This window comes from Elephantulus edwardii, unplaced genomic scaffold (genome assembly GCF_000299155.1).
Source record: "Elephantulus edwardii isolate Elephantulus edwardi_28Jun2011 unplaced genomic scaffold, EleEdw1.0 scaffold00048, whole genome shotgun sequence".
Taxonomy (NCBI): Eukaryota; Metazoa; Chordata; class Mammalia; order Macroscelidea; family Macroscelididae; genus Elephantulus; species Elephantulus edwardii.
The window spans coordinates 3,595,850-3,607,484 of record NW_006399798.1 but is presented as its reverse complement, the minus strand read 5'-3'; the positions used below and the strand labels follow the sequence as shown (position 1 = coordinate 3,607,484).

General features: G+C 56.6%; 1 protein-coding gene across 1 annotated transcript in view; it reads right to left on the bottom strand.

Moving 5' to 3' along the window:
• The window catches only part of DNAH17 (dynein, axonemal, heavy chain 17), a 104,227-nt gene that overhangs the window by 68,550 nt on the left and 24,042 nt on the right, over positions 1-11,635 (bottom strand). The window contains exons 20-29 of the mRNA XM_006886345.1: positions 11,019-11,171; positions 7,730-7,978; positions 6,174-6,296; positions 4,973-5,320; positions 4,794-4,885; positions 4,116-4,242; positions 3,587-3,739; positions 1,963-2,088; positions 1,567-1,674; positions 73-204 (exon numbers count right to left, since the gene is read on the bottom strand). Of these exons, the coding sequence (XP_006886407.1) occupies positions 73-204; positions 1,567-1,674; positions 1,963-2,088; positions 3,587-3,739; positions 4,116-4,242; positions 4,794-4,885; positions 4,973-5,320; positions 6,174-6,296; positions 7,730-7,978; positions 11,019-11,171 (1,611 nt within the window). The remainder of the gene's footprint in view (positions 1-72; positions 205-1,566; positions 1,675-1,962; positions 2,089-3,586; positions 3,740-4,115; positions 4,243-4,793; positions 4,886-4,972; positions 5,321-6,173; positions 6,297-7,729; positions 7,979-11,018; positions 11,172-11,635) is intronic.

The window sequence follows — 11,635 nt, the reverse complement described above, 5'->3', positions numbered from 1 at the left end:
CCCTTCCCATCCCCCAGCCCTCCTTGTCCTTCCAGTCCTCCCTGCCCCCCCCCAGTGTGCAGCTGTCCATGCCTTGGCTGTGATCATCTTAGCCACCACGTCCCGGGCGTGCACGTCGATGGTGCAGATGGTCATAATCTTCATCCTGTCACCCGCATTGAGGTTTCCGATGAGCAGGGTGATAAGTGCATTAAGCTGGCTGATCTGTGGGAGGGAGGACATTTTCACTGGACATTGGTGGCCTCCCCACTGCACCCTGTTACACGCTAGAGGTATCTAGTTGGGCTCTGAGGTTGCGCAGAGCCAGGAGCCCCCACTCACCCACCCAGGGAGTGTTCCTGGAAGAGGGGGAACAAGCCGGAAAAAAAGGAGCAAACAGCCGCACAAATCAAATAGCATTAACCCCGCAGAGTGGTCTCGCCGAGTGGCTGAAAGGTAGGTTTTGCTGTGTGTATTTCCAACAATAACAACATTGTATATCAATAACGATGATTCTTGGTGTCCCCACAGAAGGCACTGAGTCGGCCATGGTGCAGGCTGAGTGTGGAATGCCACAGAGACACTGAAAACAATGATGAAGAGGAAAAGATGGGCTTCACCGCGGCACACCTCATTTGTGGCTTTCAACCTAGAATAAGTGACACGCACACGCAGAGGCGGAAGCTGCTTAGCGAAATGCTGACCACCTGTGGGTGATGGGTGGCTTTTTGTTCTTAATTATCTTCAGTTTCTAAATTTATAACCAAGAATTTTTCCAAAAGGGACTCCAGGTACCACTTCGTTCTTCCCAGCTGTGTGGTACAGAAGTCAAGTCCGGTATTTCTGAAGATGCTCTTCCCTGGCCGAGCCGTCTGGCTACCACCCGGATAGCAGCTTGTCACACCAACGGCTTGTGGGTTGCTGTGATGCTGGGCTCAGTGCCAGTAGAATGTCAAATGCCCACAGGGCCACCACAGGGACAGTTTTCAACGGAGCGTCAAGATTAAGACAGGCCTGGTGATCTGGTTCAGAAAAGCAGCCAGTATATCCCTGAGAATTACCACGGGACGTCTGCATACGCATTTGGGCAAAACTGCTGCAGAAAGGCCTCTTTACAGGTAAAAAAGCCAAGACGTGGCAGATGTCGCTTTGAGAACTATGGCATTTCTGGGCCAAGTCATGGTATCTTCTACCACTTTACGCGTGCCCGAGCTATATAGTGAATGAAGAAGGCAAAAGAATTGTGCCTTTGAGTTCCAGGTGATGGAAATGCTGACTACGCCATGACCTGCTAGAAGATGGGGCAGATCTGCCTCCCAAGAGCAGCCTGAACGCTGCTCCGCAGAGAACACGGGGACACTGGTCTCACGCACTCTGGCCTCTTGTCGGGAAGGCCCAGTCCCCAGAGGAAGACATCGTGCTGGGAAAGGTGGAGGGCCAGAGGGGAGGAAGGCTCTGGACAGCCGGACCGACACCGGTGAACGGGCTCCCACCCCTCAGAGGCTGTGAGGCTGGTGCGGGGCTGACCAGTGTCTCCTGAGGCCCATGGACTTGCTGTGCTCGGACGGACACACGGAAATCTCGTACCTGCTTTTTGTTGTAATCTTTGATGGCATTTTCATACCCTTCTTCCAGCCTTGAAAACGCCAGGCCCACCTCGGTCGTCCACCATATCTGAGTGCAAGTCAGCGCGATCTGCAAATGGAAAAGCCGCCTGGGGTCGAGTCCCGCTCATGGCGACCCTCCCCGGGGCCCCAAGGCTGAGCACCCCTACAGGAGACTGCCCAACTTCCTCCTCAGAGCAGCTGGTGGATTCGAACTGCTGACCTGTCAGTTAGCCGTGCAATACTTAATACACAGCACCACCAGAGTTCCTGGGAGACAGAAAGCTGCCCCCATGTCACTTGCTCTGTGCACACAGTGTCACAGTGTGGACCCCAACAGGCCCTCCGCAGTCACCGGCCAGCCATGCTCGTCTTGGACCTGGGCCGGGTAGTCGAAGATCCACTGTTCCCGAGGCTTCTCCTCGTATGTCACCACGGCCTCTGGGATCTCATGCCGCAGCGTGGCGCACATCCGGTCCATCACACGGTTCAGCCACACCTCCACCTGCAGGCAGAGCCACAGGTGTCGACAGGGGCCCTCGGCAGGCCCAGCTCCACTTTGTCCTTAAGGGACCCCCAAAACAGTGATACACTGTTGTCATGTGCTCTCTACCACATGGAGAGCGACCCATGGCAGCTCTAAGAACGGCAGACCTGAACCCTGTCCTCCCCCATGCCATCGTCATAATCCCTGACGTACCACTGCTGCAGTCACTGTGTCCATCCACCGGGGTCAGGGCCTTCCTCTCCGTCCCTCCACCTTTCCAAGCATGATGTTCCCTCCCAAGGAATAACTCCTCCTAGCAACGTGCCCAAAGCATCTAAGACGAAACTATCATCTGCCTCCAAGAAGCATGCTGGCGGCACTTTCTCCAAGATCTCTGTGTTCCCTTGACGTCTGTGGGATCGCCACCCTCCTCCACCACCACAGCTTCCAGATAGCGGTTCTGCCCTCCTCGTTCATAGGTCAGCTCTAACAGCCTGCATCTGGACACAGCGCAATGGGTTGAATATGGGTTGGCAGCACGTGCAAATATCCATGTTGAAGTGTCACTTGCAGGATGTCCGTTGTCCCATCCATCGTCTGTCTGCCTCGTCTGCCTGTCTAGGCATCATTTGTAGGGTACTGTTTGTATGACGAGTCCCGTAGGATTGTGCGTGCAGCCCTTTGCAGGTGCATGACTTGTGGCATGAATTCCATTCTCATGGCCGTGCAACCATCCCCACTGTCCCAAATCCAGAATTTTCCTTCATCTCCACATAGAACCTCTGCACCAGTAACTCAGTTACTGTAACTTAGTTGTTAAATAATAAGAATTACTTGCCAGTAACTCCTACACCGCTCCCCCAGCCCACGGAAACCACCCATCTATGGTCTGTCTGTCTGCAAGCCCTTGTTCTGCATGTTTCCTATAAGTGGGACCACACACGATGTAGCCTTTCACATCTGGCTCCCTCAGTCTGTCCAGGTCACAGCCTGTGACTCGATGCCTCATTTCTCTTCATGGCTGCACAAGAGTCCATTGCATGCCCAGAACACGTACTGTGTCAGTGGACACTCGGGCTGTTTCCACCCTGTGGTGATTGTGAAGACTGGACGCTGGTAAACACCTCTCTCTTTGAGTCCCTGCTGCCGAGTCTTTCGGATCAATGTGGATGTTGTCCAAGAATCTCATGCTGGAGGGACTTACTGACCCCGTCGGAGGGCCCGCCATGGGAAGGTTCTGAGGTGAGGGGGAGGAGTTTGGGTTTTCTTCCCCACCTTCCTGTGCACCTTTAATTGGTGAATTCATGTTTGCCCCCTCCCTCCCTCCTCACGCCTGGTAACCACTGCCCCACTCCACTCCCTGGTGGTCATCTTTGGGGTGATGGGTGGACAGCATTAATGTCACCGAATCGCACACACGAGGACTGCTGAGGTGTCGTGTTCCAGCACCGTCTAAGTCACGTCCTTTGCACACCGGCTCTCGGGAGGCAGAGGGAGGAGGGGCTGCCCGACGCACCTGGCCCGAGAGGTCGCACTCCTGGTCGAAGTCCACGTACTCGTCCTCCTTACTGTACATGCCCAGGCCCGACTTGAGGGGCTGCCCGCTCGGGTCCAGCCGGAACTTTAGTTTGCACAGGCTGTCGAAGAGCTTGGACAAGTGGCGGCTGACCTGGGGGTGGGGGCACTCAGGTTAGGGGTCAGCGGTTTCTGGTGGGGTGCCTGGAAGCTCGGGGTGTGAGGTGGGATGAGGGCTTCTCCTGTGGAACACCCTTTGCACCTAGATCCATTAGAAGCTTGGGTTTGTGGGCTGGGTTGGGGTGAGGGGTCACCCACTTGCACGTGGAAGTTCACAGGGTGGGGTGGGCGAGGAGCTTCTCCTGTGGAACACCCTTCCCACCCAGCTCCACGTGGAAGTAAGGGGGGTGGAGTGGGTGAGGGGTCACCTCCCTGTACGTGGAAGTTCACAGTGTGGGGTGAAGTGGGTGAGGGGTCACCAACCTGCACATGGAAGCTTGGAGTGTGGGGTGGGGTAAGGGGTCACCTACCTGCACAGGGTCATTTCCGTTGGAGAGGATGTCCAGGAGATCAGCCGAGGACACAAAGTAGAAGCGCGGGAAAGCCAGCCTTTTGGTCTCCAGGTATTCGGCCAGAGCCTTCTCACACACAGCCAGTCTGGGGGGCCAGAGGCGGTGTGTCACAGCCTGGGGAGGGTCCTGCACCCCGCTCCCAGTGCTCACCCACAGCCCTGGAGACCCCTCAGCCTGCTTCTCACCAGAAACAGCACTGACTGACTATTCACCCCAACCCACAGTGACCATAGAGGTCGCAGAGTGGGACTGAGACCCCGGTTCCAGTTGGCAGGAGACCGCCAGGCCTTCCTTCCAAGGTGCCTCTGGGTGCAGCGCCAACCTCTCAGGCTGCAGCTAAGGGCGTTAGCATTTGCTTCCCTCAGCACCGCTGTTAGTCACATGCCCAGGCTAATCTGGAACTTCCAGGGGGATGCTGTCCAGCCGTGGCCACCCTCTAATCCCTCCGACCCTGGGGGAGGTGGGCGTGAGATGACGGTGAGTGACGTCCATGGTCATTGCTCCCCTGTGGGTGCGTGGATGGGGCATGGCTGGAGGGGCTGGGGCGCAGCATGTGCATCTTGAGAAGAGGAGGTGTCAGCTGATGAAAAGTGAGCCCCGCTGTGCCGCCCCTCATCTGGGGGTGTGGGGACCCACCTCTTCTTCATGTTCTCAAGTTTCTCGTAGAGACCCGGCTTGTTGGTGGCTTCCACCACGTTGGGTGTTTTCACGGCCTCGGCCATCAAGGCCTGCAGAGGGACAGGGGTCATCAGGCTATGAGGCACCCCCTCACCTTGCTCAGCACCCTGGCTGTGCTGGGAACAGGCAGCGCCCACCTTGAATTCCGTGTCGATGAAGTCGAAGCGTTTGGAGTCTTCGGGCAGCTGGGCCCGGATGTCCTCGGAGCCGATGAAGATGCTCTCCAGATGGCTCCAGGTCCTCTGGACCTCGAACCAGATGGAGATGACCGAGTCGGCGGCCGACAGCTTCTGCTGCCAGCTCGTCACCTCCTTCAGGAAGTGGGACAGGTACTTGGACATCATCAGGTTCTGCAGCTGCACCTGGTTGTCCTCCAGTGTCTCCACCAGCACCTCGTCTGACTTGAGCAGCATGGTGCCTGTGCGAGGGTGCGGCTCGTGCTCAAACTCCATCGTGGACCAGGTGCTGTCCAGGGCCTTCAGCACCTGGGGACACAGGGACGGGGGTCCCGTCACAGGCGCGGAGCAGTGAGGGACTCTGAGGTTCCTAGGTCATACAGGTGAACCCTCCTCAGGAGTCAAAAGCTGGAGGCAGCCCCATATCCAGCAGCCGGGGACCAGGTGAGTGCCACCCACCACACACGTCCACACAGCAGACCAGAAGCAGACCCTGAAGCAGGCGAGGCGCTAGGGAACACAGTATTGGATGAGCCACAGACACATCCTGGTGGAAAAGGCCACGTGCAAAACACCACACAGAACCCAGTTCCGTAAACACACGATGTCCGGAACGGGCAAATGCAGAGACAGAAGGCAGATTAGGGGTTCCCCTGGGCTGGGAGAGGAAACCGGGGTGTGGCAGCTAAAATGTAGGACAGTCTTTCTGAAGCGACAAAAAAGTTCTAAAATCAACAGTGGTGGTGGCTGCTCGACTCTATGAGTGAGCAAAACGAAACCAAAAAAAAGCTACACGCTGACCTGGCCACTCGGAAGGATAGCGAGCTGAACAATACATAAAATGTGCCTCAGGAAGACTGTTAGCATGACAGCAGTTAACAAATGAAATGATGGACTGCACTGGATGTCACTTGTAGGACTAAGGTGTGCCTGACCCAAGCCAGGGTGTTTTCAATTGCTTTGTGTGCATGTGGACGTTGGATGATGAGGAAGAAGAGTGGATGCCTTTACAGAGTGGCGCTGGGAGAGAGTACTGACTGTACCATGGAAGAGAACAAACATGTCTCAGAGGAAGTGCCAGCAGGGTGTCCCCTGCAGGCAAGGCCACCACAGGACCCTGCCCTGGTGGGTCGGCTTCAGGCTCAGGCTGACCCGTCGTTACCTTTTCCATCCCAGACTCCTTCACGGCCTTGTCCACGATGTTACGGACCTCGTCCTCGTACTTGTGCAGGTTCAACTGGAGCAAGTCCGCCAGTGTAGTCTCGTCTGACATTTGAAATTTCACCTGAGTGGGGAGGAGGGTTAGATTTTTTTGCATATGAGGTTTTCTGTACCCAGTGAGCTTCTTGGTCCTGTGTGCAGAACCAGTATTCAGCCCTGAGGTGGTGCACAGGGTTAACCCCCTTGGATGCTAAGGTAGGAGGTTCAAGTCCCCCCAGAGGCGCCTCGGAACAAAGGTCTGGCAATTAATTGCCTTCTGAAAGCTCAGCTGCTGGACACCCTGTGGCGCACAGTCCTGCCCTAACACACGTGTGTGACTTGACTTGATGGCACCTGTGTACAGATTCAAGTCAGGGGACAGCCCTCACCTTCCACGTGAGAGACCTGGCTTCAAATCCTCACCACTACATCTCCCGTGCAGCCACCACCCGTCTGTGAGTGGAGGGTCACGTGTTACTAGGATGCTGGGCTGGTTCCAGTGGACCTTGTAGACTAAGACTAGGAAGAAAGGGCTGGCAATCTGCTCCCCAAAGCCAGCCAGTGAGAATCCCGCTGATCGCCACCATCCCATCCCTTTGTCGGGGCGGTGGGGGGTGTCAGGAGTTGGGACTTGACTAGACACCAGCTAGCAAGAACTTAATTTGGGGGGCTGTGCCTTCTTTGGGGATCACCATGCTCCTCATGACTCCTCTGAGCATGCTCTCTGCTCCATCAAACTTCTCAAGGGTCCCGCCCCAGCCTTCCTCCCGCATGCACGCCCCCCAGGAGTCCCGCCCCAGCTGTCTGTCTGGCTGACATTCTCTCACTCCCAGGCCACCCCTCCCCACTCCCTGGAGCACCCAGTGTGACCACTTTCTTTGCCCCCCTATGTCTGTTCACCCCAGCAGCTGATGGAGGTCAGCTCCCCCTCAGGCCCCTCTGGCCACCTCTGAGGCTGTGAATCGTTCAGGCTGCCCATCCTCCTCCCACAGACGGCCAGCGGATCCGAACCGCCGACGTTTCCGTTAGCAGCCTGTCACCTCACTCTGTAGACGTCTTGCTTCTTTGCCAATGGCCTTTGGTGGCCATCAGAGCCAGGACTTACACTAGGGGTGCCCCTGGGAAATGCTGGTGCTCAGACTTGAGGTCCTGAGGGGCACAGGGGCCAGTGCCAAACCCACACCCAACCCGCCACAGTGGGTCCAGTTCCGATTCCCAGGGACTGTCCTCCGGGCCTCCGAGGCTGTAGACCTCAGTGGGAGAAGACCACCCATTTTTCTACTTTGGAGTGGCTGGTGGGTTTGAACCACTGACCTTTCATTTTGCAGACCAGTATGCAATGTGTTACACTACAGGGCTCTTTTGGGGCTCACAGGGAAGCTGCTTATCTCCCCAAACTTCTCGAGCCCTGGGGACACTCAATCTACAACCAGGACCTACGACATCTGTAGACAAGCTGCTTGCCCCGGTCATTCACAGAGAAGGGCAACCCTGGGCCCAACGCGCTTGGTGACATACGTGGGTGGCCACCATGAGCTGCTGCCAGTGGCGGTCCCGGATGGCAGGGTTCTGCAGCTCGCTGACAGCACGCAGCGATGTGATGGTGTTCTTGACAGTGTTGTCCAGGCCCACGAAGGCGTCCCAGGCCTTCATCTCCTTGTCCAGGGACCTCACATCCTTGGCAAACTTCTTGCAATCTATATCCATCTGCTCCACGTTGATGTCCTTCCACTTGGTGGTCTTCCAGTCATCGATGCTGGTGTTCACCTGGGGAGGGGGCGAGACGTTGGTCAGCCCTCCGGCGGGGCTGCACACCTGGGCAGAGAGAGGCCTGGAGCAGGGTGGGGGTGGGGCATTCAGGACCAGCAACGGACTCCGTCAAGCAGCTGGACAGACGTGGGGCATCGACAGCTGTAGCATGAGCCGTGAATCGGCAGTTAAGGCACCAGCAGAATACTGCAGCTGGCCTTGCCAACGTCCGCCCAAGCCAAGTCCTTTCCTCCTACTCTGGACACAGACGTTTCCTTGTCAGTAGCACCTGAGTGACACCTGGCAGCATTTAATTGATGATGCTCTCAGTTCAGGGCTTTCCACACAACCAGGAGTCCAGGTACCTTATGAGCCAAACTGGCTGGGACACTGGCCCCACCTGGGCAGACTGTTGTCAAGAGCTGCCGGGAAGTGCAGTGTGGGCTCTGTTTAAGCAGGATACACACCTTCATGGTAGGACAGGGGAAGATTCTAGAGCTGTGTGGTTGTTGTTGTTGCTGCTGCTGCTGCCTCACAGTGACCCTGTGACCAGCAGACCTGAGCCCTGTCCCATCCTCTGCCGTCCTCGTCACCTCTGACACACCTGAGCCCATCGCTGCGGTCACTGTGTCAGCCCATCTCATGAGGGATCTTGACCTCTTTGACCCTCACCTTCCTAAGCATGATGTCTCTCTCCAAGGACCAGCGTCAGTGACGGAGGAAATGGAAATACAGGGCTTTGCCTTCTAAGGGTGTGAAGTGTGTGAGCTGGATTAAGGGCGGGAGAGAAGTTAGAATGCTCCCCGCCTTTCAGCCTGCGTGAGCTGGGACTGGCTGAGGCTGGGGACTGCGGGCCCTGGGGAACTCCGAGGGGCTGGCATGGTACCAGAGGGGCTCATTCTACCAGATAAAGGTCCAGCAGGGTGGGCTAGCGGGCATTTACTTGGACTACTAAGACTCAGAACCAGGCCACAGAAATCAGAGGTCCCTTTAGGCCCGTTCAGGCCCCTCTGTCTCCTGTCATCTGGACAGTTGCTGGCTCCTTGCTGGGAATAATCTTTTCTGGAAGCGTCTGGCTCATCGCTGTCTCACAGGAAGTGTCATCTGGGTTCTCCAGCCTGCGTCACATGGACTTTCAGGAGAACAAGCAAGTCTGTCTTGGAGGAAGTGAGACCAGGTGCCCCTTAGACGCAATGATCCTTTGGGCGTGGCGTTAGGAGGGGCCAGTCATTGGAGAGGGTCCTCAGGCTTGGAAAGGAGGAAGGTCACATAGCAGAGGAGGCCCCTCACCGGGCTGAGCTGGCGCTGTGACTGGAACAATGGGCTCAGGTGCATCTGAGATGACGCTGCGGGGCAGGCCAGGGCAGGGCTCAGATCTGTCCTTCACAGGGGCCCTATGAGCCTCATAGTCGACTGGTGGGCACTTAACAAGAACAACGCTGCTCGTGTCCACCCGGTGTGACAGTGTAGAGCTGTCCCTTAGGGTTTCTAGGCTCACGTCTGGACAGGGAGCCCTGGTGGCACAGCGGTTCAGCACCCATCTCCTCAGGAGAAATGTGACTGTCTGCTCCTGAAGGGATTCTAGCCTTGGGACCCTCTGGGCAGGCCCACTCTGTCCTGAGGGATCCTGTGGGCAGGCCCGCTCTTCCCTGTGGACACTGTGGGCAGGCCCACTCTGTCCTGGGGGTCCCTCTGTCCTGGGGGTCCCTGTGGACCCTGTGGGCAGGCCCGCTCTGTCTTGGGGGACCCTGTGGGCAGGCCCACTCTTCCCTGTGGACCCTGTGGTCAGGCCCACTCTGTCCTGGAGGGTCCCTCTGTCCTGGGAGTCCCTGTGGACCCTGTAGGCAGGTCTGCTCTGTCCTGGGGGACCCTGTGGTCAGGCCCACTCTGGCCTGGAGGGTCCCTTTGTCCTGAGGGTGGTCCCTGTGGGCCCTGTGGGCAGGTCCACTATGACCAGGGGGACCCTGTGAATCAGAATCAAGCTGACAGCAGTGGGTTTGGGGTTTTTGCTTTTCATTCTTCACAGGAGCTGATGACCAGGCCTTTCTACCGCAGAGCCACCAGGTGAGTTCAGATTGCAGTCCTGAGCCCCTAGGCCACTCTGCTTACTGTGGGACATGCAGGGCCCTGGGCTCTCTGACCTCACTGATGTCACCACATGGACATCATAGATTTAGGGCAATTCCTAGGAAAAAGCCAACACGGTTTGTAATGGGCAGAGCCACGCTCATTCTAATACCTCCATGGAAAACGCAGGAACAAAGACAGCAAAGGATAGTGAAGCAGAGGCAGTGGGGTACCTCATCTCTCTCCCACAGAGCGATGGGTGGGCTTGAACTATCGGCCTTTCAGTTAGCTGCTGAGCAATTAGCCAGTGCACTGCCAGGGCTCCTTAAAGTCTCATCAAAACTCAACCCGAAGCCACTGCCCTCGGGTTCTTTCCTACACACAGTGAAGAGGCAGAATGGCCCTACAGCGTTTCCCACTTAGAAACCCTTCTGCCGGAGGGCTGGTGGTTTTGAACTGCTGACCTTTTGGTTAGGAGTCAGATACATTAACCACGATGCCACTAGGATTTCCACATTTACAACAACAAAAGTTATTTGCATTTTTAAAAAACACTCCAAAAGTTCAAGCTAAGCTGGAGGATGCCTCGTGGGGGGAACCCTGAGATTTCTAGGTGTTTCTACAGGATTAAGAGCTATTCCTCACAGATTAGAAAAATATGAGAGGGAGAGGGAGGGGGAGGAAAAAGGGGGGGGGAGGAGGAGGAGGAGAAGGAGAAGGAGAAGAAGAAAACGAGGAGGAGGAGGAGAAGAAGAAGAAAAAGGGGAGGAGGAGGGGGAGGGGGAGGAGGAGGGAGGAAGGGAGGGAGGAGGAAGGAAGCAGGCAGCAGTGGAGGACACACCAAGGTGCCTCCAACCTCACCTTGGGTCTTTCAGGAGCCCCAGCAGTGACCAGACCCCCCAAAGGCTCACACTGTAGGACTGAGGGGTGGTGCCGGGCGGGGGGCCCTGCCAGCGGGGGCTGCAGGCATGGGGCGGAGATGTCCCCTCACCATGAAGATCATGTCCCACAGCTCCTTAAGAAGGCGGACCTCCTTGTGACAAGCTTTGAGCTGTTTGTAGTCGGGGACTGTGACCTCGAACAGGCTCCCGGTCTTGGACAGTTCCTCCATGACGGCCTCCATTGCCTCGATGCTCTTCTGTTGCTGGGGGGGAGGGGAGTGGACGTGGGTCAGTGTGGACACAGCACAGGCCCTGCGGGGCGGCTAGCAGAGCTGGGGGTCAGGGGATGTGGGGGGACAGAAAACTGCCAAATGAGGACAGAACAGAGGCATAGCAGGCAGAGGGGAGTGGGGTGAGTGGGAGACTTCCGAGTCATTCAGGAAGGGGAGCAGATGGTCATCCGCAGTGGGCTTGATGGGGCTCATGGGGGCAGCGGGGCTGGACAGGGCAGCCTGCCTCCATGCACATGTCCACACTCATCACATGCATGTGCATGTCCACACGCACACACACACACACATACACATACACACACCCCACATACACATTCACAAGTTCACACACACACTCACACACATAACACGTACACATTCACAAGTTCACACAAACACACACATAACATGTACACATTCACAAGTTCACACACACATAACATGTACACATTCAC